At 37.6% G+C, this 27,612-nt stretch overlaps 1 protein-coding gene across 8 annotated transcripts in view; it reads right to left on the bottom strand.

Annotated features, from left to right (window-relative positions):
- The window catches only part of LSAMP (limbic system associated membrane protein), a 1,066,465-nt gene that overhangs the window by 390,250 nt on the left and 648,603 nt on the right, over window positions 1-27,612 (bottom strand). For 2 of the 8 annotated variants that reach the window (XM_081539125.1, XM_081539136.1), the window contains one exon: window positions 5,991-6,125. The exons of the other annotated variants lie outside the window; for them this stretch is intronic. In XM_081539125.1, coding sequence (XP_081395251.1) covers window positions 5,991-6,125 — 135 coding nt within the window. The remainder of the gene's footprint in view (window positions 1-5,990; window positions 6,126-27,612) is intronic. 8 annotated transcript variants of the gene reach the window in all.

Genomic DNA, 27,612 nt, shown 5'->3' with positions numbered 1-27,612 from the left:
AGTAAACATTGTGCCTCTTGTTACGGGCTGTAAACATCCACAGTGGGCACTGGAAACTTTCTTAGTCAAAGCTCACTGTTATTAATAATCACTGGCTTTAAAGCTCTTCTATGAGAAATCATACAGCCAGGTCTCTTGTTAGTCTATAATCCATTTCTTGTGTTTCCTGTGTTTGTGTACTTTACTATATAATGTTTAGATGTTTAAGACATCACATTTTTCAAGTTCCCCTTCAATAAGGCAATGCAATAAAAAAGTATATTTAAGATTTTTAGATATATAAATGTAAATATAATGTATATTTATATATAAATATAAAATTTATATATAAATATATATTTAAGCAAAATTCAATTTGAACATTTTTTAAACCAACATTAAAAGCAAGAAAAAGTAAGAAAAGTATCAAAATTTTAGCTATCAGTTGCCTAACTTGCTATATATGCCAATCAGCAGAGACCAGTATTTATGATTCAATCTAATTATGCTGGTGGCTCAGATGGTAAAGAATCTGCCTGTAATGCCAGAGACTTGGGTCTGAATCCCAGGTCGGGAAGATCCCCTGGAGAAAGGAACGGCAACCTACTCCAGTATATTTGCCTGGAGAATTCTGTGGACAGAGGAATCTGGTGGGCCAAAACCCATGGGGTTCACCAAGAGTCAGACATGACTGAGTGACCAATACACACACACATAAGTAAAAATGCACTTGCTTTTGTGGCTGTGCTTTGACTTAGAGGCTTTGTAAATATAGACAATACAGATATAAATACTTACACCAACATCTACAGGATTCATAGATACAGATACCTATCTATCTAGAGATAGACATACAGATGACTTGCCTATTTTAAAATGTAAAACTTGGTTTGTGATAAAAGCATTGGATAAAAAGTTTATTATTATGGAATAATTTTATGATTGGGGAAGACAGATGTGCAGAATGTTTAAAAACAGGAGTTCTGGAGTCCAGGACACTGACCTCCATCTCTTGCTGACTGTATGACTGTCGCAAATTAGTTCATCTCTCTGACCCTTACTCTGGAGAAGGGTATAATAAAACCTATTTGAGGTTGTAAGAACAACATAATATGCAATGCATTTACTATGTGACAAGAAGTGGGATTAGCATTCAATGTATTAATAACTACTTGGATGCTTCTGACTATAAAAAAGAGAAAATCCTGACATAGGATTTAAACAAGGAGGATGTTTATTATCTCACAGAATAAGAATAGCAAGGTGAGGCAGGCTCTAGGATGGCGTGTTAAGACTGTCGGCTCTGTTTCTCTGGATTTCTATGTGGGTTCAGTTCTCAGATGGAAGGAGACTCTCCAAGAAATTTCTAAATAAATTTTTTCTTACATATCATTGGCCAGGCTCATGTGCAGGATAAAATATTAAGAGTACGTAAACTAAAATATGATGGCTTGAGCTTGAATGCCAGCATGACAACTTATAACTGTTGTCTCAATGATTTTATTTCTCTGAACTTCAGAATCCTTATCTATAAAATGAGGATATCAATACTACTTTCCTCACTGGATTGTTGTGATGATTATTTGGGTTAATACAAAGAAAACACTTAGAAGAGTACCTGGCACATAATGAATGTTTGATAAGAATTAATTATATTGAATTATAAACCAATCACTGAGAAGAGAAATGAAATTGCTATTATTGGTTTAGATAAATTTGCTAGCTGGAGAAATGGTCACTTTTCACTGAATAATGTGGAAGAATAGTAATCTTAACTTTAATTGAGTTATATTAAGTAGGCAACCAAGTCTGATCACCACATTCAAAGTACCAATACTCTCACTACTTATCCTGCTTTTTAATAACATCACCATATTATTTTTCTTCCCAAATGAAAATCCATTGGCTGAACTACAGGTGAGTCCTACTTGATGATTTGATTATTATCTATTATCTTCAACATAAAACATGTATTTGTCAGCAAGTATATTTTAAAAATATATTTGTACAACTCCTTGTCACCCATGATATCACTGAACTAGGATTTCATTCTAGCCTTGAGTCATTTTAAGTCAGCTGAGCCCAAAGGACCCTGAACCTATGAACCTACCTTTCCTCTAGGAAACTACTCTGTGGGTCCCGGTAAGGTAAGGGGACATGAAAAGGGAACTTCTAGAGGTAGGAGTATAAGGAACAAGTAGAGAAGCTACCAGATGAGAAGGGAAGAGATTATTTATCAGTATCTCTTTGGAATTCAACACAGTGCCCAGTGCATTGTGTTTCCTTAAAAAATTGGCTAATGGAATGAATGGGCATGCATGAATCGTTGATGAGGGGAGCATGTATTCATACAAAAACATTTTATTTACATAATAAAATTAACTTAGTTTGTATACAGTTCTATTAATTTTGGCAATGCATGCAGTAATGTAACCACCAACATAAGAAAGACATAGAACAGCTTTATCATGTGTGTTTAGTCATTCAGTCATGTCCAACTCTTTGTGACCCCATGGACTGTAACCTGCCAGACTCCTCTGTCCATGGGATTCTCCAGGCAAGAATACTGGAATGGGTTGCCATTTCCTTCTCCAAGTTTAATCATACTTTCCTTCTAAATTTATTCAATAAGTATTAATCATCAAGTACTGGGTAAGTATCTAGTTATGAATTGGTGAGTAAAGAAGAGATGACCTCTCACAATGTAGCACTGTAACTGACTGTATATTCACAATCCTACATAACTAGATGGCAAAAAGATTTAAAATTTCACAATTCCAAATAGGTGAGAAGTAAAACTGGATGTTTATTAGCAATTTCAATATTTTAAGATTTTTCTTTCAAATTTTATTGAAAAATATTAAGTTCTTTCAAGTTAATTATCAATGTCTCTGACTTCTGTTATAGGTAAGAATATCTATTGGAACCAGATACAAATATCTGGAATTTGTTAGTGGGGCTTTCCAAACAACTGATATTCTTTCATAAGATTTTGGAATAGAGAAGAGAAAATGTAATGAAGAATAGAGGTAACTTTAAACCTAGGTTTTAAGAGTATCTGAAAATTCCCAAGGAAGATGGTAGCAATATTAAAGAGAGGATATGGGGTAGAAATATAAGCACCTATCATAGCAACTCTCAATTATTCTCTCAAGAAGGTCTGCTTCCAGAATCATTAGTGTTATGATGCTATATATCATGATCCAAGCTTTGTTCAATAACCTAAAGGCTGATGATCAGTTTACTTTTATTGGCACTTCTTCCCTACCCCACATCATGACAGAAAACAGAATAAAGTTTCCATGTCTACAGTGACTACTGGGAGATAGGGAGAAGTGACTGCAAGGAGATAAAAGAGCTCCACTTTTCTTAAATAAGATACAAAATGAAATAAATTGCCAATAGTGCAATTCCAGTAGTTATGCACTGATGTGAGAGTTGGACCATAAAGAAGGCTGAACACTGAAGAACCGATGCTTTCAAACTGTGGAGGTGGAGAAGTCTCTTGGAGAGCAAGGAGATCAAACCAGTCAATCCTAAGGGAAATCAACCCTGAATATTCACTGTAAGGACTGATGCTGAAACTGAAGCTCCAATACTTTGGCCACTTGATGTGAAGAGCCAACTCATTGAAAAAGACATTGACACTGTGAAAGACTGAGAGCAGAAGAGGGGGGCGACAGAAGATGAGATGGTTGGATGGCATCACGGACTCAATGGACATGAGTTTGAGAAAATTCCAGGAGATAGTGGAGGACAGGGAAGCCTGGTGTGCTGCAGTCAAGGGGGTTGCAAAGAGTCAGACATGACTTAGCAGTTGAACAACAACAAGCGTAATCTACCACCTTCTCAAAAATCTTAATATCTACTTTTTTTCAACATGCATAAATTTTATGTTAGTTAAAAGAGCCAGGTCAGCTGTACTAGGTACTAGTTAAGCAAAGGAAGGTTCTAATTGGGAAAATCCCCACCTGCATTTATTTTCATTGCCTCCCCCAACTTTGGAACAGAGAAGGACATATATACTGTGGCCTTTTCCGTGTGTCAATTAAATGGCTAAACACTGATCAACGTGTGGATAACAAAGATCCATTAGAAGAATATTAATGGTGACTCTAGAACTTTTAGTCCTGTGCAAAATGTCTGCCAACATTTCAGGAGTTAAAAGATACATAAGCTATTTGCCATTACCTTCTGTTACCATTTTCTTTACACCAGAAATAGGGCTTTTAATCTGAAAGATGGAAATCTCTCTTTCTTTCTGTCTCTGTACCTCTTGCTCTGTCTCCAATGTATATAGTATATTTTTGATCTATCATCAAATATTTTGAAAATCTAGAAAATGGATTGTTGGACTATTAAATAAGTTTAAAGATGTGTTTTAATTAAAGGTAAAGATAGAATTTATGTAACAGTTGATGTCAAGGGTGGCATAACAAATGAAACAGAGGGAAGTGGGAGAAACATTCTTTTTTGTAACCATTGGAAAAGCGATCTCTGATTTCTCTTGCCTTCTTCTTCTTTCATCTTTCCTCATTTCACATAGTTGCATTGTTCTTGGACAATCTATTTCCTACCCCTTTTGAAAAAGTATCTAGCACTTTGATTAAACAGTTTTCGTTCCTCACATTCCCATACTTTCAACTCTGACAGTTTAATTTCCAGACTCAGAACTTTTCCAAATCAGAAAATGCCAGATTTGTGCATTGTCACAGGTAGAAATCAAAATGGTCTTGGTTATTTTCAAAGGTCGTTTAGCTTCCTTTGGACATATTTAATATTATGACTCAAAAGATTGTTTCTTACAGCTTATGGGTGCAGTATGAGCTACCATTGCAATTAGTTCTTATAAACTTCCCAAGACAACAATAACAACCAACACTGTTATGACTATTGGTAATGACATCTTGCATTTATATGGAGCCTTTGATTTGATCTGATTCCTAAATGTTCTACAAGCCATATTCTTGGGTATCACTTCACCCATCTTCAGTATGCAGCCACCTTAGGGTAAAAACTAATAGCTGTTAACATAGCACTGGCCCACAAAATAACACATTAAGACGATTATTCTCTCTTTGAATCTAGGGGATTTTATAATAATAGCAATCATAATAGCTGTGTCTTTTTTATGCTCATTTTCTTGCCCTACTCATAGACCAGAGGCATTATTCAGTAAAGAAAACACAAGGACTTCATTATAAAACACCTAAAGAATACCCTATGAAATTACTGGTCATCAAATCCAGTCATATCTCATATTTGTCCCTTCACTTCCACAACAGGGATAATGAATAACTTACTGCAGTATAGGGAGATTTTTGTGTCCAATTTTCATATAACTTTCTTAGCTTTCTACTCCTCTTTTACATGTAGCTAAGTCTATTTCAAATACAACGTTCACTTAATCCAAATCATGCAGAGTCTATCTCATCATATGCAAGCTCTATCAATTTCCTTTCAAAATTGCCCATCCACCTTTCTCTTTTCCATTATTGTTTTTGAATTTGACTATGTGTATTATCCTTTGCTTTAACCCTTTCCCCATCACCTGGCCTTATTTTTTGTATCTTGTCTTTCTGCAATGGCTATTGCCTCCCATTCTCTGCCCACAAAGGGCTTCTCTATCAATATAAGGACAAGTCTAGATTCCAAGAATTCTTCCTTAATAAATAAATTCACCACTGGAACCATCCTTTAGCCTATGTGGTGATACTTTCTCACAGTATATCAATATTGTCCCAAGACATCTAAGATCATCATTCTCTAATTAATTTTTAGGTTTCCCCAATTAAGACTATGCTCTGCAAGGCCAAGGACATGCCCTCTTGTTTCTTTGACTCTACCAAAGCATCTCGACCCATGCTGGGAAGCCAAGGAGTACTCAATAAATACTGATTCAATAATTATATGATAAGTATACATCCAAGGACTATGAAGACATAACACACCTGTGGAGCACTCAAGCTAGCCCAAACAGAACCACACGCATACACAACTTAGAATCATACCTGTTTTTGGAGTGTGGTAGGAGGGGAGACTGGGTCAAAGTTGGTATCATAGAAGAGCAAACAGATATCTTTGTAGATGGGTCATGAAGAAAGCATTTCTGTGCTGAGAAGCAGAGCCAAGTTTCCTGGCACTTTCTGTATAATGCAAAGAACATTGTGCTAATGGTAATTGTATATCCAATGAAGACTCAAATTGAAAGATGTGAAAGCCTAACACTCAAAGGCAAACATTTTTCTGTTTATAAAACTGCACCCTTCTGCAGTAACACAGAATCATAAAAAATGAAGAGGTAGAAGGAGTGTGAGGGCACACAGTTTAACCCTTTACTTGACACATAAATTTCTGATATAATATAAAGCTTGGCAGAAGACTAAAGACACCTGCACTATTTCGATCATCATCCTCACCAGTAGAGTCAGAAACACAGAAATATAATAACTAGTATATTCAGGCATATTACTGAGTACCCTATATGTGCAAATAATTGTGCTAGAAACAGCAGGAAATGAAACAGTTCACAAATGGATGAGAAATAATCTTTGCCCTCAAAAGAGGTAGGAAGGTATAAGCCTGCAGAAAAGAATCCACAAGAGAAAAATGAAAGAAACATTAAGTATGGGACTGGTATAGAAGTTATCATTCCAAGTTTTAAATTAGAAAACAATGAATCATTGACAAAGACTGTCAAATATCTAAGAACAGTTAGTATCATTTCATGATCAAGCCCCATCTCAACTCATCCATTGCCATGATCTTACCTGTCAAAATAATGAAGGTTGCACCAACCAACCAAGCAAGTAAACAAATGACCAACCAGCCAAGGAAGCAAAACCTCTTCCTTAGTGACAGAAAATGATGAATATCAAAATGTAATATCCACTAGATACTAAGATACATGAGGTTGGTAACTAAGTTTATTCAGCTTCAGGCTGTTACAACAAAACAAAATACCAGAGACTGGATGGCTTATAAATGACAGAAATTTATTTTCCACAGTTCTAGAGGCTGGAAGTTCAAAATCAGTATGCCAGCATGAATCAGCTGAAGGCCCTTGTCCAGACCATAGACTTCTCCTTAAATCCTCATGGTGAGGAAGGGACAAGGAATCTGTATGAGGGTTTTTTTCATAAAAGAACAAATTCAATTAATCACCTCCCAAAGGCCCCCCAATACTAATGCCATTCACCTTTGTGAATTAGGATTTCAACCTGAGGATTTGAGAGACACAAATAATCACTCTATAGCAAGAACCATAGGTAGCTTTTATTTGTATGCTTGAACTAGTTAGTTAGACCTAGCAACATATCTAATATCTGGTACATAGAAGGAGTCAGAAAATACTCATAGAATCTTGAACCATATGATGAGAGGGAGGTGAGCATGAAAGAAAGTAATAACATTCTGCCTTCATAAGTGACTTCAGACAGGATGCGTATTTAAAAAAGTGAGAAATGGATATCAAAAAGCTTCTAATATTTGAAGGATTGTTTAGAGTTGGACCATAAAGAAGACTGAGCACTGAAGAATTGATGCTCTTGAACTGTGGTGCTAGAAAAGACTCTTGAGAGTCCCTTGGACAGCAAGGAGATCAAACCAGTCAATCCTAAAGGAAATTAACTCTGAATATTCATTGGACGGACTGATGCTGAAGCTGAAGCTCCAATCCTTTGGCCACCTGATACAAAGAGCTGACTGACTGGAAAAGATTGAATCTTTCCTGATACTAGGAAAGACTGAAGGCAGAGAAGTGGGGTGATATAGAGAATGAGATGGTTAGATGGCATCATGGGACTCAACAGACGTGAGTTTGAGCAAGTGAAGAGATAGTGTAGGACAGGGAAGCCTGGAGTGGTCTGTGGTACATGGGGTCTCAAAGAGTTGGACAAGACTTAGCAACCAAACAACAACAGGGTTAGTATCAGGTCTACATATATTTCTATTTATCCCTAATATAGTTGATTTCATTTATTTATTTTTTTAATCTTTGAAATTTTGTTGTTTTGTGAATGCTGTTTTCCAAAGTAAAATCTCACTGGAAACTCAAGTTATACAAAATAATAAAAGCAAAGTTGGCAAAAGCTGAAGCTTTCCTTATTGAGAAACATCTTTAGAAGTAGTTTAAAAGTGCTAGAAATCATTGGGATAAGGTTTAAAAGCCACTGCCCTGAAATATTCAAGAAGTACATTGCGGTTCTAAGGTACAATGTCTGTGTACTTACTTGTGTTATAGCTTTGTATGTAACACTGATTATAAGAAAGAATTGTAATTCCCAAGACTGACATTTCTGAATTGTGGTATGCCTCAGAGATTTGGGATTAGGAAATGTTTGGTTCTCACATTTCATAAGTGACAAAGGAACCTTTCCTAAATCAAAGGAGAGATAACTTAACTTCTGATTGACGTTGATAGGAATCCACATACTATAAAGTATATAAATACATAAGGCAGCCATGATATAGCCCTCGTGAGGTTCAACAATTGTAAAATAGGTTTGGAAGTTTTCACAATGTGGCCAAAGAGGATTTGTGTATATTTTATAATGTGAAAAGTGAAAGGGAAAGTCGCTCAGCCCTGTCTGACTCTTTGCCACCCCATGGACTATACAGTCCATAGAATTATCCAGGTCAGAATACTGGAGTGGGTAGCCTTTCTTTCCCTTCTCCAGGATATCTTCCCAATGCAGGGATAGAACCCAGGTCTCCCGCATTGCAGGCAGATTCTTTACCAGCTGAGCCACAAGGGAAGCCCAAGAATACTGGAGTGGGTAACCTATCCCTTCTTCAGGGGAACCTCCCGACCCAGGAATGGAACCGAGGTCTCCTGCATTGCAGGCAGATTCTTTACCAACTCAGCTATCAGAGCAAGAGCGTATAATGTGAAATACCACATTATGAACAAAATCAGAAGCAAGTATATATAAGAGAGGAATGTTTTAAAAAGTAATTTCTTCAGAATTATCCGGGAATTAGAAGTATAACAGATCTCATAGAAGAGTTTTGTAAAAATTCATCTCTCAGAGAGAAAAAAAGGGGAATGGTGGTAATAATTTTATCACTTTTTCTTATGGCCTAGATGATCTCATTTCAAAATAACTATGAGCAGTCACCCTTTTATTCAGCAGGTAGCTACTGAGCACCTACTATGTGAAACCTGTATCCTAGCTTTTTATAGGAATGCAGAGCTTGATAAATACTGACTTGTGGACTTTCACAGTCCAGATAGAGAGGCTAACGCTTCCATCACACAGCTGCTAGGATACAAGGAAAATCACGCTAAATTTTATCAGAGATAGTGGAGCTAAGTCAATAGAGAATTCTGAAAGTAGGAATGAGTTTAGATTTTGCATGAAAAAACAATGAAAACAGGGTAAGTATGTGGTGATCTCTTTCTGATAGTCCTATGCATATGTGCGTGTTTATGTGGACTTGCATATACTTGCGCGCACACACACACACACACACATACATGCAAAATGGCAGATGTTAAAGTAGGCAGATCAGTTAGGAGGCTGTTCTAAATGTGGGCCTTATTATGTAAAACCAGGGAAATGGTAGAGAGGGTGGGAAGTACAGGATGAATTAGGGGCACATACTACAGTAAAGAATCTGCCTGCAATGTAGGAGACCTGGGTTCGATCCCTGAGTCAGGGAGATGCCCTGGAGGAGGGCATGGCAACCCACTCCAGTATTCTTGCCTGGAGAATTCCATGGAAAGAGGAACCTAGCAGGCTACAGTCCATGGGGTCGCAAAGTGTTGGACATGACTGAGCAACTAACATTTTCCCTTTCACTATGAGTGCTAGAAAGGATTAGGGTAAGTGCAGGTAACGAATATTCTCTTTACCTACAGAAGGCCACCACTGAAAAAGGAAAGTATTCTTGTCACCTGGGAGCCCAAGAGAAACCAAATCTATCGTCTGACTATTTTAGCCTCCAAGACCGATAATAACAAAAAATTTAAATAATGAATAAAAAGGCATTAAGGTGGTATTTTTGGATAACACTGCAAACTCTTTCTTGGTAAAAACCTCCTACCCGAAGCTCCTTCAAATGCAATCTGGTCTTACGGTCTTTGCTTTCCATCCTCCTCCTCTTGAAGCAATCTGAACACTTGGAGTTTTGTCAAATTGAGTTTTAATGACTTCATAGTGCCACGGAAAGATGTTGCATTTCAGTAAGGGTCTCAGATCATCAAGTTTTAAAACTTTCTTAAGAATTGCCTCTTGACAGCAGTGGCCTCCTCCCATTTTCTGAAGAATGACCTCTGTGCTTGTATCACAGTTTAAATTTCTCCAGGAGTAAAGAATCTGCCCACAGTGTGCGAGACCTGGGTTCAATCCCTGGGTTGGGAAGATCCCCTGGAGGACAGCCTGGCTACCCATTCCAGTATTCTTGCCTGGAGAATCCCATGGACAGAGGAGACTGGTGGGCTAAAGCCCATGGGGTCACAAAGAGTCAGACACGACTGAATGACTAAGCACACACATAGTCGAACAAGTTGAAAACAAAGACATAAACCAAGACTTCTGCCTGCCTCCTCCTGATGCTTCAGGCTGCAACCTCAATTCCCACAAACCACAAAAACCCTTGCAGGACATCTCTTGGAAACAGATTCATCTGCAGGCACTTCCTCACACAACTCTTCAGCTCAGCAAAGAAACACACTAGTGAGAATACTGGGGTGCAAACTTCTGTACTCAGCCACTTCCCAGGGGAAATCCATGTCTACACTTGATACCTGAGCACTGGAAGATAAATTTCAGTAGATGGAGGTGCTTAGAGAGGGAACAATTGATCAGATGGACGTTCTTGACAGTCCCCAAGGATGTCAGTGTCAGAAAAATGTGATAAAATTGTACCTAACCAATTGCTGCTAGAAAAGCACACTTCTGACCCCGCGGTCTCTTTCGAAGATTTTTTTAAATAACATGCTTGTACCTGACCAAAGAAATAGTATCTGTTCTAAGTATACCTAATATATTTATAATTGCACTATTACCAAAGTTTGGGCTCAGATTTCAAGGTATGTATTCATTTTCAGTCAATCTTTTTTCTTCATATGACAAATATTTTTTAAGATTATAGCCATATACTTAGTCTCCAGGACATTAGAGGGGCTATGTATAATAAACATATGTCAGGAACCATGTTTTTGCTAAGGCCATATTCTTGGGTTAGATGGACATAGTCCCTGCCCTTGAGAAATTCAGAGCTTACATGAAGCAGGAGACACACACAAAACAAACAATTATTTGATTGAACACTTGATTGCAAGGATGATAAAGGAAAGATGGGCAACAAACAAGATGCTATGAGAATGCATTACCAGAACCCAGAGACATGAAGATTTGGATATTTAGATTTCTTGTCTCAGATACTGTGTATCATACTTTCTGTTAAGAGTTAGAGCATTAGACATGGTACTGAGTTCAGTATCTGTCATAGTTAAGAAAAGGGAAGATTCCATAGGGAAGACTTCTGGAAGGGTAAAGAACATGGGTGGTGAAAGTTGGAAACACTTTTGGCTGTTACAGAAAAGAATGGTCACAAACCCCTTAGGGTGTAATAAGTTAACAACCCTCAACAAGGGTTGAGGAAATGAAGGAGAAGAAGAAAATATAAGATATGACAAGATGTGATGACCAACAGTTTTATGGGATAATCCCTTTGATACTTAAAAAAGTTATATGTTTTTGTTACTAAATTATGCTCTGGTATATGCTGGCAAAGCAACCAGCACAATAAAATGCATAACTATTATGATTATTATTACTATAAATCTCTTTGAAGATCTGAACAGAGAATAATGTGTTGATGTGGTGCTTTGTGGTATGTTAAACGTCTACTAATTACTTGTTACCCCAATGTTGGCTGCATCTTAAAGATGGGTGGAATGATTCTATCAATAATGATTTACAGAATATTAAAATATTAGATTTTTTTAACACGAAAGCAATGGGTGCAAATGGGTGCTGCTGAAAATTAGAACAGTCTGGCTCAGTGGTAAAGAATCTACCTGCCAATGTAGGAGATGCAGGTTTGATATCTGGGTTGGGAAGATCCCCTGCAGCAGGAAATGACAAGCCACTCCAGTATTCTTGCCTGGGAAATCCCATGGATAGAGGAGCTTGGCAAGCTACAGTCTACGGGGTCGAAAGAATCGGACTTGACAGCATGCACCCCCACCAAAAAAAGATAACTTTATAGTGTTTTATACTTCAAATAATTAAATACTTTGACATTTATGTAGAAGTTTCCCAGTTAGTTTACTTCATTCAGTTATAACTTAACTGTAAAAATAAGAACACTGGTCAATAATTCAAGTACCCTTATTTGAATCATTATTTTTAAACTTCTTTGATAACTCCTTTCAGCAGAGCTGTGCCAAAGCAGTAACAAAGGACAGATTTCCAACCCAAAGTGAAAAGTGCTATTCAATATGTAGTTCACTTGTTGTCAGCCTCAAATACAAAAAACTGATGCAAGGGACCCTGATAATGAGTTTTGAACTGACACAATTATTGTTAAAATACTTGATTTAATGTCTACATAGGAAGCTTATCTCTGTAATGATTTACAACATCCCACATGCACCTCCTCAGTTCCCTGAGCATGTCCATCATTCACAGAATCAAAACCTCTTGCAAATAGTATTTCATAATGATGATATAAGTATAACTGATGCAAAGAAAAGGTATTACCATAGTTTTAAATACCTGGAATTTGTACTGCCCCCTTACTTTCACAAAGCACTCTCAGACAAATTATTTTTACTATTCATTACAATGTTCTGAGGCAGATAGCCACTATCCTTAATACACCAGACTCCCAAACTCAGAGCTACAGTGAACCAAGGCTGTAATTTCCTGTCTGTGCATCTGCTTTCCTAAAGAGAAGGAAAGAATACAGAATGGGGAAAAGACAACATCTTCAATAAATGATGTTGGGAAAACTGGACATTTACATGCAAAAGAATCAAACTGAACTACTTTCTCACACCATATACAAAAGCAAACTCAAGATGGATTGAAGGTATAAATGAAAGACCTGAAACTATAAAATTCCTAGGGAAAAAAATGTGTTCAGCACACACTTTGACATTGGTTTTAACAATATTTTTTTAGACATGTCTCTTCAAGCAAGGGGAACAAAAGCAAAAATAAACAAATGGAACTATAGAAAACTAAAAAGCTTTTGCACAGCAAAGGAAACTATTACCAAAATGAAAAGTCCTCCTAACGAATGGGAGAAGATATTTGGAAACAATATCCAAAATACGCAAATAGCTCAGACAGATCAGTATCAGAAAACCAAATAACCCAATTGAAAAATGGGCAGAGGGCCTGAATAGGCATTTTTTCCAAAAACGACATACAGATGGCCAACAGACACCTAAAGATACTCAACATCCCTCATCATCAGCGAAATACCAATCAATACTATGAGATATCACCTTGCACTTGTTAGAATGGCTATTATCAAAAAGACAACAAATACAAATGTGAGCGAGGATGTGGAGGAAAGGACTCATCTCATGCACTGTTCGTGGGGAAGTAAATTGGTGCAATCACTACTGAAAACATTATGGAGGTTCTTCAAAAAATTAAAAATAGAACACCCGTGTATGTGTGCATGTGTGTGTGTGTGTGTGTGTGTGTGTGTGTGTGTGTGTGTGTGTGTGTGTACTCAGTCGCTTCAGTAGTGACTCTTTGTGACCTTATGGACTGTAGCCCTCCAGGCTCCTCTGTCCATGGGATTCTCCAGGCAAGAATACTGGAGAGAGTTGCCACGCCCTCCTCCAGGGGATCTTCCTGACAGAACTCTCTAGCAATCCCACTTATGGGTAATTTTCCAAAAAAAAAAAAAAACCATATATATATGTCATTTGTGACAACAGATTAATCTAGAGGGTATTATGCTAAGTGAAATAAATCAGACAAAGACTAATATTGCATCATTTCACTTGTATGTGGAATACAAGAAAAAACAAGTGAACAAACATAAAATAGAATGAAGTCACAGATGCAGAGAACAAATAAGTGGTTGTAAGATGGGAGGAGGACAGTGAGTGAAATAGGTAAGGGAAATTAAGATGTACAAATTTTCAGTTACAAAATAAACGAGTCATGATGATGAAGATGAAATATAAAACATGGCGAATACAATCAATAATAATGCAATATTACATACTATAATAATGCAATAGAAGTATACTGACAGATGGTAACAGACTTATCATGGTGATCATTTTGTGATGTATAGAAATATCACATCACTATGTTGTACACCAGGAACTAACAGAGTGTTGTAGGTCAATTATACTTCAACTTATAAACAAACCCATAGAAAAAAACAGATCAGATTTATGGGATCAAAGGCAGGAGTGGCATGAGAAAGAACTGGATGAAGGTGGTCAAAAGATACCAACTTACAGTTATATGATACATATATATTAGGAATGAAATGTACAACATGCCTGGTATAATTAACACTGCTATATGTCACCTATGAACTGTTGTTAAGAGAATAAATCCTAAGAGTTGTCATCACAGGAAAATATTTTAAAATTTTTATTTTATTTTGTATCTATATGAGATGATGGATGTTCACTACAAGTATTACACTAATCATTTCATGATGTATATAAGTTAAATCATTATGCTGTACATCTTAAGGTCATACAGAGCTGTATGTTAGTTGTATCTTAATAAAATGGGAATAAAACAGATTTGCAGATCCTACCACAGATTTTTCAAATGAAAATCTCCTTCTGTGGGACACAGGTATCTGTATTTGTGTAAAGTTCCCCAGGTATGTATGTTTTAGTCTATCCAGTTCATTTCAGTTCAGTTCAATTGCTCAGTCGTATCCGACTTTTTGTAACCCTGTGGACTGCAGCACGCCAAGCTTCCCTGTCCATCACCAACTCCTGGAGCTTGCTCAAACTCATGTCCATGAAGTCGGTGATGCCATCCAACCATCTCATCCTGTCATTCCCTTTAATCTATCCAGTGATTGCATTTAGGAACTATTGATGTGGAATAGTCATGGAGATAAGTTGAATATAAGTTATAAATTTTATAAAAATGAGTGGAACATGTGTTTCAGCTTCTGTGAGAATGGCCACTCTGCTTGATATAGGCAGGCCTGGAACGTGTTTTGTTTGAAATTTCTTTTTATTTAAAGCAGCTGGAAATCATTTCCCTGTGGAAATAGCCTGGTAGATGCTAGTCAATTCCAAGAACATTCAATAAAACCTCTGTAGCCAATGATGCAGACAAATACCAATGCCATGAGTTACTACTTCAGTTATTCCTTGGGTTCTTTTCATAAAAGATATTTTCTGCAAGTAAAAAGATATACCACCATCTAGAAATCAATTGCCTCATTTATTTTTTCATTCAATTCTATTTGAAAATTACTTCATATATGTTAGGCATTGTGAAGGAGAGTAGAGATAAGATGGAAACAGTCTCTGTCCTCATGACCCCTGCAGTCTAATGGAAGAGTCTGCCATTAAAATAAGCAATTAGAATAAGTTATCTTAAGTGCTATGACAAAATGCTACAGAAATGCCTAGGGATGGCACCTGATTCTGCAGCACAGTAGTCTCTGCATGTGTAAAGAGAGAGTAGGGGAAAAATTGGAGAAGACAAGAAAACCATGTGAAGCAAATCTTGCCTAATATCATTTTTAAACAGAATGAGGAAAAAGGCAGTAAAGACTTACCTGGAGTTTTGTTGTTGTTATCTGTCTGTTAATACAGATGCCTGAGTCCCCACATTAAACACAGTGAATCTGAGTTTTGGGAGGGGAGAGTTGAACCTGGTGAGGTCTATTTTTAAATAGTCTAACCATAAAACATAGAACATATTTCTCGAGTTTTTCTTGTATATCAGGCTCTGTGCTCTACACTGGTAATACAAAGAGTAAAGGCTCAGACCTTATTATCACACTGACTATTGTTGACTTACTGAGAGAGAGATCTATAAACAAAGAACACCGCATAAGGTAGGGTCCATAGTCACTATTAATCATAATTGTTGTTCTCTGAATGTTTACAAGTTCATACAATACAGCACCTCTTTTGATCAGTGTTTCCCTTGGGTTTCCAAGTTTGCTTTCAGAATTGGACTTCAGGCTGAGGTAAATGTGTGCTCATAAGTTTGATTATTTTGAAACTGGGGGCTATCCACATGTGACATGTAGGGTAAGAATGCTTGAGTCCATAGGGGTAAAACTAAACTCCTAAGTGGATCACCTCTTTAAGGAGGCCTCTTAATTTAACACAGAAAAACACACAACACAGTTGCCTCCTACCCTTCCAGCTTGGGCATGCCTATTTGACTGCACAGGGAAAGTCAATTCACTTCACATGCTTATTGGGCAAAAGGCACAACATGAGATGTTACAAAATATGTACAGGTAAGACACTGGCCTTGGAAAGATTTTAATTTGGGGTAACAGGAGAGTATTAAATGGGAAATAAACATATGCACAGATGTCAGGAGAATGTAATGTGTTAGTGAGGGCATATATGGGTTCAGGACTCATAAAACTGAGTCCTCCCAACTTTTTGGTTGGGTGATTTTGAGCAAATTACTCTGCATTCTAGAGCATAAGTTTCCTTTCCACTAAAATGGTGATAATGACAATACTGACTTTACAAGATAGAGTTCCTGACACCTTGTTAGCATCCAATTAATAAATGGTAGTTGCTGATTTTAGTATTAACAGTGTGACTATCTTTGGATTTTAGTGAATTAACATTTCTAACTAGGGCATATGGAGGGGACTATAAAAGACAAAGACTAGAGGGGAAAAGTATTCCTGATAATCTTGATAAGAAAAACAAACAGATATCAAAATCAGGACACATTTGAGAAAGGACAAGTTAGACACTGGGGTGGGGAAGGAAATGGACATATAAGCAGAAAGCAAGCAGAGGATAGGATACTATATTGATTGAGTCCTAATAGAAAAGTGCCTTAAATTCCATGTTAATAGGAATAGGAGACATTCTGTAAGTCATAAAGCTTTGAGCAGGAGGGAAAACACTGGTCAGATATTCTTGCAGGATGCCAACTCTGAAAGAAGTATGAAGACTGAACTTGAGACAATAGATAGTGGAATCTGAGATACCCATTAGAAGATTGTAAAAGATTAGAAGGCTCTGAAATCTACATCTTCATCATCAACATCATCATAATTACAAGTGAATTTATCGAGCACTGCATATATCAACTAATTTAAATTTGAACACAATCCTATGGTATAGTTTACTATATTCCTAGTTTATAGGTGAGAAAACCAAATTACAATGAGATTCAGCAATCTGCCCAAGATCACAGTTGTAGTTAGTGGAAAGACGAGGATATATAAGCAGTCAACTCTAGAGCTTGCACTCTTGGTCTTCACATTACACTGAATCTTAGAGGAAAGAGTAGGAGAGAAGTAAAGGGTGATAGACTCAAGATGACAGAACCAATATGACCAGGTAACTGAATTGGGTATGGAAATTAGGAAAAGGGGGATGTCAAAAATAACCCAGACATTTTGAGCTGGGGTAACTGGGATTTGGAGGTACCCTTAAAATATGACATTTGGCAGAATAGTTTCCTTTTTGGTGAGGAGGTTTGAAGAATGTGGCACAGGTATCTGCAGGGGCACCCAGGTAGATGTAAATGTGTAGCATTTGGAAGCATTTTGAAATAGAGATCTATGCGTTATAAGACAGGAAAGAAGTGAAGGATGTAGGTGGAGTACATTTCTGGGAAGGACAAAGAGTCAGAAAGAAGAAATATGGACCTCAAAGAAACCAATCCAAAAATAGTCTTGTAGAGCTGAGCTGAATCAATAGACTTTTGGTTTCCAGATGGCTTTTTCTGTTAGCCTTCCACATTACCTGAAACACCACCACTGCCTTTTAACCATGTAAAATCTATCTATTCATCTACCATGATCTATCAAACATATATTGCAGTATCACATTTATTAAATTATAGAAAAAGTTCACAGCATTTTTTTTTTCCTGTTTTAGTTGGCTTTCCTGTTACTAAAAAGCTAGGGAGATGACCAAAATTATTATCTAATTAATAATTTACAGAGACTGGAAATTGAAGAAGGGGCTGTCATAGGACTGGAAGAAGTATATAAAATATTTTCACTTGTTAATGAGTACTATCACTTTCATAAAGTGTATATTTGAAGCTTCATAGTGTTAGTCATCTGACCTCTTGATATTTTTTTTCTCCTTTGGGAATTCAAGCCCTATAAAAACAAAAGTGAAACCCTGTGCATGTAGGAAATATTTTTCAGTTGACAGCAGGGCCAGAGACTCTGAGAGGGTATGGTTTACAATCTTACAGTAAAGTTTGAACATTCACATTTTTCCACTTCTCACTAAAATCCATTTGGAACCAGCATTCTTGAATACATAGACATCCATTATTATGCTATTCATATATACAGCATTTATCACTTCTAGACTAAAAAGTTCTACAAATTTAAAATCTACCAAAGTGGAGAATCTTTTTATTTGTCCTAAAAATTACCTTTTTCAAATTTCTAGGGGTGTCCCATAATGCTGTTATATCATGCTCTATTAACAAGTGGTATTCTCACTAAGCACTTTATGGTTTGATCTCAAAGTAGGCTTCTGAGTCTCCTTCTTCCTAGGCTGGGCTCCCATGCCTTTGGTCCTTTAAATTACTTAATCTCCACTTTCTGTGGCTCTGTTTGGCCACATGCAGTTCAGCTGAACAACAGCAGTGTTATGTTGTATTTAGTTTTGAATTCCCATCTGATGATACCATCTAATGATAGATGATTTTACTAACATCAAGTTCAGATGGTGTCAGCAGAAAATGAGATATAATCACTTCCAGTCCCCAACTCGTGTTGACCTTCTAGCTCCCCACACACAGCCACACAGTGTGCTCCCTCATGTCTGACACTTTGACAAGAGCCCACCAAGCTCTTCTGTCCATGGAACTTTCCAGGCAAGAATACTGGAATGGGTTGCCATTTTCTATTCCAGGGAATCTTCACGACCAAGGGATAGAACCCGCTTGCATCTCTTCGTGTCTCCTGCATTGGCAGGCAAATTCTTACCACTGGGACACCCTTTATACTTGCCTGTATTGGGTTTTACCTTTCCCTTCACTGAACTAATCACAGCTTCTCTTAAGAGCTTCTTTCAGTTTATTCCCTCTGAGGTGGTATCTCACAGCCCTGAAAAGACTGGCACAATATAGATGAATTTACTAATTATTTCCTTTTTGGATTTTTCACAAGAGGTATAATGTGCATAAATTTGTATTAACCCAATTTTGTGTATTATCTTTATGTTTGACTTCTTATTTTTAAGTAAGATTCATATCAAAGAAACACAATATTTTCCCAGTATGAATTTTAAAGGTATTTTTTTAAGATATTTTCAAATGTGGTAAGAAAGATCTTAGTAGTTTTGTTTTAAATTATTTCCACTGATAGAAGCTGTGCTACCTTTCTCTCAACAAGGAGGATTTGTAAGTAATAACTGATTCTTTTCATTATATGTGGCACTAGTAAGACCAATGTGAAAGTGATTCTATCATCATGTTATCTAGCTATTCTCAATGGAACACGGAAACAATATTTTGATCAGTTTCTCTGATTTTCCTTTTTTCCTCTAAGCCTGCCATTCATACACTGATCTTCAAGTGATGCTTCAAATTCCCTAAAAGATCCTGTCCCGTGGAGTACAGGTATGGTTGAGTTACACATGGACATCACCAGATAGTAAATACCAAAATCAGATTGATTATATTCTTTGCACCCAAAGATGAAGAAGCTCTATACAGTCAACAAAAACAAGACCGGGAGCTGACTACGGCTCAGATCATGAACTCCTTATTGCCAAATTCAGACTTAAATTGAAGAAAGTAGTGAAAACCACTAGACCATTCAGGTATGATCTAAATCAAATCTCTTACAATTATGCAGTGGAAGTGACAAATAGATTCAAGGGATTAGATCTGATAGAGTTCCTGAAGAACTATAGACAGAGGTTTGTGACATTGTACAGGAGGCAGTGTTCAAGACCATCCCCGAGAAAAAGAAATGCAAAAAGGCAAAATGGTTTCCTGAGGAGGCCTTACAAATAGCTGAGAAAAGAAGAGAAGCTAAAGGCAAAGGAGAAAAGGAAAGAAATACCCATCTGAATTCAGAGTTCCAAAGAATAGCAAGGAGAGATAAGAAAGTCTTCCTCAGTGATTGGTGCAAAGAAATAGAGGAAAACAATAGAATGGGAAAGACTAGAGATCTCTTCAAAAAAATTAGAGATGCCAAGGGAATATTTCGTGCAAAGATGGGCTCAATAAAGGACAGAAATGGTAGGGTCCTAACAGAAGCAGAAGATACTAAGAAGAGGTGGCAAGAATACACAGAAGAACTAAACAGAAAAGATCTTCATGACCCAGATAACCATGATGGTGTAATCACTCACCGAGAGCCAAGCATCCTGGAATGTGAAGTCAAGTGGGCCTTAGGAAGCATCACTATGAAAAAACCTAGTGGAGGTGATCGAATTCTAGTAGAGCTATTTCAAATCCTAAAAGATGATGCTGTGAAAGTGTTGCAATCAATATGCCAGCAAATTTAGGAAACACAGCAGTGACCATAGGACTGGAAAAGGTCAGTTTTCATTCCAATCCCAAAGAAAGGCAATGCCAAAAATGCTCAAACTATTGCACAATCGCACTCATCTCACACGCTAGCAAAGTAATCTTCAAAATTCTCCAAGCCAGGCTTCAACAATACGTGAACCATGAACTTCCAGATGTTTAAGTTGGATTTTAAAAAGGCAGAGGAACCAGAGATAAAATAGCCAACATCCATTGGGTCATTGAAAAAGCAAGAGAGTTCTAGAAAAACATTTACTTCTGCTTTATTGACTATGTCAATGCCTTTGACTGGGTGGATCACAACAAACTGTGGAAAATTCTTCAAGACATGGGAATACCAGGCCACTTTATCTGCCTCCTGAGAAATCTGTATGCAGGTCAAGAAGCAACAATTAGAACTGGACATGGAAAAACAGACTGGTTCCAAATTGGGAAACGAGTATATCAGGGTGGTATATTGTCACCCTGCTTATTTAACTTATATGCAGAGTACATCATGCAAAACGTCGGGTTGGATGAAGCACAAGCTGGAATCAAGAGTGCCAGGAGAAATATCAAAAACCTTATAGTCACAGATGACACCACCCTTATGGCAAAAAGCGAAGAAGAACTAAACAGTCTCTTGATGAAATTTGAAAGAGGAGAGTAAAAAAGTTGGCTTAAAACTCAACATTCAGAAAACTAAGATCATGGTATCTGGTCTCATCACTTCATGGTGAATAGATGGAGAAACAATGGAAACAGTGACAGATTTATTTTGGGGGGCTCCAAAATCACTGCAGATGGTGACTGCAACCATGAAATTAAAAAATACTTGCTCCTTGGAAGAAAAGTTATGACCAACCTAGACAGCATATTAAAAACGAGAGACACTGCTTTGCCAACAAAAGTCCCTCTAGTCAAAGCTATGGTTTTTCCAGTAGTCATGTATGGATGTAAGAGGTGGACTATAAGGAATGCTGAGTGCCAAATTGATACTTTTGAACTGTGGTGTTGGAGAAAATTCTTGAGAGTCCCTTGGACTGCAAGGAGATCCAACCAGTCCATCCTAAAGGAAATCAGTCCTGAATATTCATTCGAAGGACTGACACTGAAGCTGAAATTCCAATGCTTTGGTCACCTGATGCACAGAACTGACTCATTGGAAGAATCCCTGATGCTGGAAAAGATTGAAGACAGGAGGAGAAGGGGCTGATAGAAGATGAGATGGTTGGATGGCATCACCGACTTGATGGACATGAGTTTGAGTAAACTCTGGGAGTTGATGATGGACAGGGAAGCCTGGCGTGCTGCAGTCCATGAGGTCGCAAAAAGTCGAACACGACTGAGTGACTGAACTAACTGAGCTCCAGGTGGGCTCCTAACAGGGATCAAGGTACCTGACTGAAATATACTTTTACTATTACATTTTGAGTACCTCTCATGAAATCTTCCTATGATTATTTCTTGCATGTTTGGTGCTTGCTCTGGTTGGTTGATTATCCAATTTTTCTAATTGCTTTTCTCTCTCCCAAAGATTTTTTTTTTTTTTTTCTTGTTGTTGTTCCTTCCAACACAGACATTTTGACCTAGCTGGTTATTCAGTTTTGCTCGGTTTGTTTGATCCTCTAAACGCACTCTAACGCATGAACTTCCAATGAGGTATTTTAAATGTTTTAAGGTTTCTGGTGGTTTATTTAACTTTGTCGATCTTCCCCATAAACTTTTTAAAATTCCCACATTTTGCCATGGTTTCTGCTGCTGGAGTTTAATAGCTGGATGATAAATTTTTCCATCGTTTTCCTCTTCCTCTAGAAGTATGTGTGTATGTGAATGTGTGTCACTTTTTTATTTGTTTTTACACATTACACAAATCTCTCCAGCATTAGTTCTTATTCAAATGTAAGACTTTTTTCCCAAATATTTCTTTTCCATTTGAATTCTAAATACCTGTTGTAGAAATAGTCATCTATTCTATCTGGAAATCTTATCATTCCCTATTTTTACCCAATATGTGCATTTAGATACTCCATATCTTGCAAACTCTTATCCTTTAGTTATTACTACTTGTTCTTCTTCTACAGGTTCTCTCTATCCCTACGTATTTTAAAGTTAGGCTCATTTTTTGGTGAGGGAAGAATATCTAGAGCATCTCCTTAGAGACACATTTGTTATTTGAGTATTTCTACACACTGGAATTCTCTGTATTACTGTTGTCTTTGTGCTACAGGGTTTTTACTCTGTTTCTGTTTATACCCTCCTTCATATATAATGTTTCAGACATTTCTGTGTAAACTTCTTATAGATTTCAAAGGCCAAAAAGCACCATACTATATTGGTTATCTTTTCTCCTCAACACTACTGGATTTTAAAAACAGCTATTTCAACCAGTGTTTAACAGATGTGAAATACAGTGCAATGCTTTAAAACATTCTAATTATCTTTTGTCATTGTTTAGCAGTAAATGAATGTTCAGGCTTTTTTATTCACTGCAGTGCCATAAGTACTTTCTAGGAGGCAATTTTTTCTCTAGCCCATCCTGCTCTATAATCAGTGTTATTTCTTACTGTTGAAAGCGGGAGAGTTGGGGTGAAGGATGGAAATGGGGAAAAGGCAGCAGAAAAATCTCTCTAGTGTCTTCTTTAAAGAAAAGTAATGACTTTCTCCCAGAAGAAAAGCAAAGGCTGCATGAAATTCTGCCCCTTTAAAAAATGTAAGCTGATTTTTTTTTTTAAATGCCAGGCACTTTTATCCTTATAGCTTAAAGGCAAAGAATGAATGAAATGTAGAAAATGAAGAACATGTGACAGCATCAAAGAAGCAAAGCAAAGCTGGAGAGTGTGTGTCTGGCTATGTCAGGCCAGAGTGGGTCTTTCTAGGCAGACCATTAACGCAATCTGGCTGCCAGATGAAGTCTTTATGAAAGGGCAGAAAAGATCTATAAAGACTTTTTGATGTTTTAAAGGAACCTCTCCTTTATACCTCCTCCTCCCCTTCCCCTCATCTCATCTTGTCCCCACCAATGCCATCCCACTTGCGAGGCAAACCACAACCATCTGTAGAAGTGTTTTATGTTTTAAAGCATTTGGATCTTGGCTTGATCTCTATTGTGAGTGATACTGGAGCATTTTTCACTTCTGCTGGGAGAAAATGGTGAAATGCTGGGTAGATCGGGTAAATGCTTCTAGGAGATAGTGAGAGGTGGTGGTTAATCAGAGTGGAATTAATCAACTCCTATTTACCTAATCAAGATAAGGATTATTTCTTGAATAGACTTAATTACATCACATTGACACCATTAGGACACCATGACAAATCCACTCATTTTATAAAGAGGAAATCGAGCTTCAAGGGCTCAGAATTAGTCCAGTGAAATTACAGGACTGCAATCCATTTCTCCACATTCTTGCTTCTTATACCGTATAATCTCTCTTTTTACTCTCAGAAGACCTCAATTGCAATCTCTACTCCTGCCTTTGTCATCCTTTAGCCTGGGTAAACTACTTGGCCAGCAGAATTTGCATTGGCTGGATACACATCCATTTGTATTCAAGCCTATAGCATTGAACAGAAGTGGGTTAGCATAACAGGAAGGTTTCTTTTTCCATGAGAGTATTCCTTGTTGGAGGGAGGGAGGACATGGAGAAGGGCAACTCTGAGTGAGGGGATGTTTCTGAGAAACAATGACCATGTTTCCTGGGACAATAAAAGATACAACAGAGGGTGAGTGGTTGTATCATGCTCTTACCCTGACCACTCTGACATTCACAGTTCTTCTAAATGTCCTAACCCTCTTATCTTCTATATCTATGTCAACTCCTTGGCCCATTTTACACTTTCTCTATATTGCACTTGTATATAGGTAGCATCTTGATAGTTTAGCTGGACATCATAGTGAAGTACAGTGAAAAGTGTGCTTAGGGGAAACCCAAGACCTCTTGAATTCAGGCCCTAATTGCCAATATCCATCTCTGTAGCTTTGAGCACATTGTGCTAAGTCGCTTCAGTCGTGTCTGACTCTTTGCGACCCCATGGACTGTAGCTCTCCAGGCTCCCCTATCCATGGGATTCTACAGACAAGAATACTGTAGTGGGTTGCCATGCCCTTCTCCAGGGAAACTTCCTGACCCAGGGATCGAACCCACATTTCTTATGTCTCCTGCACTGCATGTGGTTCTTCACCAGTAGCACCACTGGAAAGCCCTCATTTCTTACTTCTCTGACCCAGAAATAAGAAGTAAAATGAAGAGAATAGCTTTCAGGACTTTTAAAGTGCTTTTCACTGCTAACTTTATCTAATACCAGGGGGTAAGAAAGCAGCCTTTCCTTACTTCTTTGCCTGGTCCCTATCCCTTCTTAATTACTATAATGTTTCTATTGCCTAAAAATGTTCAGCAGTACATTTTCAAAGTATCAAGGACTCAGCAGAACATGAAAGCTTTGTATACTTCCCATTCCTTTCCCTATTGAGAGGAGACCTCTTCCTTCATAATTAGTACACTGTAAGTTATTGAGTCAGGAAACTTTCTTCAAATGCATTCCTCATGTTTATTTGCCCAGGACACAGCTTCCCCTCAGTACCTCCTCACATGCACCAAAAAAAGGCACATCATACATGGATTTTTTTCTTACATAGTTACTGAAGTCATACTCTTACCTCTGTACACATCTCTCTATGCAAATAATCCTAACACATAAAAACAACTGTATTTGTATAGGTGTGTGGAGTTCCTTGCTAATGTCAAACATCATACTCACATGTCTGTAAATGCCCTCCCTGTTCTGTACTCTTACTAGTGGAGTTCTTTGCCTCATTTAGTGATCCAGCTATGTCTGAGGAAAAGCGAATGTGAAATATCCATAGTCTCAGGCTCATGCTTTTTTCTGAAAGACTCCTCAGGAATAGTTAACTTTGAGACTATTATAGGAGGCTCAGTTGAATAGAGGTCTAATTTGACATCTTATAATTTATTTATGGATGCCTGGCATCTCTATGTTTTCTGGGGCTCCCATGGGAGCCATTAATCTGTTCATCATCATGGTTGCTTTTTCTTTGCTCTGAGACTCCAGGAATTTCAACTGTTTCTCATTGGCAGCTGCCAAAATTCACTACATCCTGTGACTCTCTGTTCTCCCTCCAGTTTGTTGGTGGAGCAAAACATAGTCTCTGTATTGGCTTTCAAATTCTCACTGGCCCTGAAAGATGCACACAGACCCCTTTTACTCTAAACTGCTGAGACAGAAAATAAGAAAAATAGAAAATATGGTGAGTTCATTCTCTCAGTCTGTACGTATTCACTGAACTTCTCTTCTATTCCAGGCATAGGGAATTCAAAACTAAGTGAGAGGGCTTCCCCTGGTGGCTCAGAATCTACCTGCCAATGTGGGAGACACAGATTCAATCCCTGATCCAAGAAGGTCCCACATGCTGTGGAGCAACTAAGCCCATGAACCACAACTATTAAGCCTGTGCTCTAAAGCCCAGGAGCCACAACTACCTAGGCAGCACATGCGCTCAACAAGAAGAGAAGCCATCGCAATGAGAAGCCTGTGGAGTAGTAGCCCATTCACCAGAGCTAGAGAAAAGCCCACAGAGCAATGAAGACCCAGCACAGCCAAAAATAAATTAAAAACTAAAGTAAGTGAGAAATACTGCCTTCCTCCAAGAGGCCCTCAGTCTAATGGACAAAACTCACACATACTCTATAGACTATGAGAGAAAGATGAAAGCAGAATGGGGAACACATAGGAAAATGGACAGTTCCTATTATATTTAAAGTTAAAAAAAAATATTCCCAAATTGTACAAAACTTTGCAGTCTCATCTCATGACTAAAATTTCTGGGGTGAGAATGATGTTGACAGTTTGAGAATCATGACAAGTCTCTCAGATGGCCATGATGGTAGTATTAAACCATAGAAATTGGCAAACACTACAAATTAGGTTTTCCCTGGTAGGGGCCACATTAGGAAGTATTCTGTCTGGGCATTGCCACAGATACAGAAAAAAAAACAAACCCACTTCTCAGAGATGACCACCAGAACCAGCTCTGTTCCAGAGAAAATCTCCAACAGAGATGGAGGGTCATGAGAGCTCAGCCCTGTGACCCTAATGCCTGGAAACTTTTAAAGCTATTTGTGTCCAGGCTGAAAGCTCAGAGGTATTTTGATACAGATTTTTAAATGGCCTAAATTATTGTCAAAGAAGCCATGGCATACACACTCCTTTAAATCAAATCAATGTAGAACCCCAGTTTTCCTCTCTACTTATTGTCCTGTGAGGTTACATCAGACATATCAGATGTAAATGCTAAATACAAGAGACACTGACCTATAGAAGAGAGGGGACCCAAAGAAGCTGAATAAAGGATGAAATAATTATTTCATAATTTAAAAATATTGAGAAGGGTTCCCACAGAGAATGAGTATTAAGTAATATGAGATTAAAAACCAATCACCAGGGTGAGCCTCAGGTGCAACAGTGGAAGCATGCATACACACACACACACACACACACACACACACACACAATGCATTAATAAATCCCTACTTTATAAATCTTTGTAAATCTGCTAGAAGATCTCACTACCCACAACCCAAATTCCTAGACTGTGCAACTGTTACACAAGAGATTAAAACAATTATATGTGATACTTAATTAAACATCTATACTTTCAGTGAGTGACAGATTTACCTTCTTTTCCCCCCTTTTTATTAAAGACAGCCCAGAGATAAAACCTTCAAGTTATGAGTAATTATACCCTGCTGAGAAAAGTGATAGAGTGCTACACTCAGAAGGACTTATCAAGCCCTGAAATTGTGAAGTCGACACTTAAGACTTTTCTTCTTATTATTTTCCCTAACACCAACAGTTTCCCAGCTTGCTCCCAGAGGGAGATAAACAAACAGTATGTACCTGCATTTTAATGGGACTAAATAGAACTGATTCATTCACCTTTTTTTTTTAACTACACTGG

The sequence above is a fragment of the Giraffa tippelskirchi genome, chromosome 2 (genome assembly GCF_054371585.1).
Source record: "Giraffa tippelskirchi isolate mGirTip1 chromosome 2, T2T-mGirTip1v1.2.pri, whole genome shotgun sequence".
NCBI lineage: Eukaryota > Metazoa > Chordata > Mammalia > Artiodactyla > Giraffidae > Giraffa > Giraffa tippelskirchi.
This window is presented reverse-complemented; position numbering and strand designations above follow the sequence as displayed.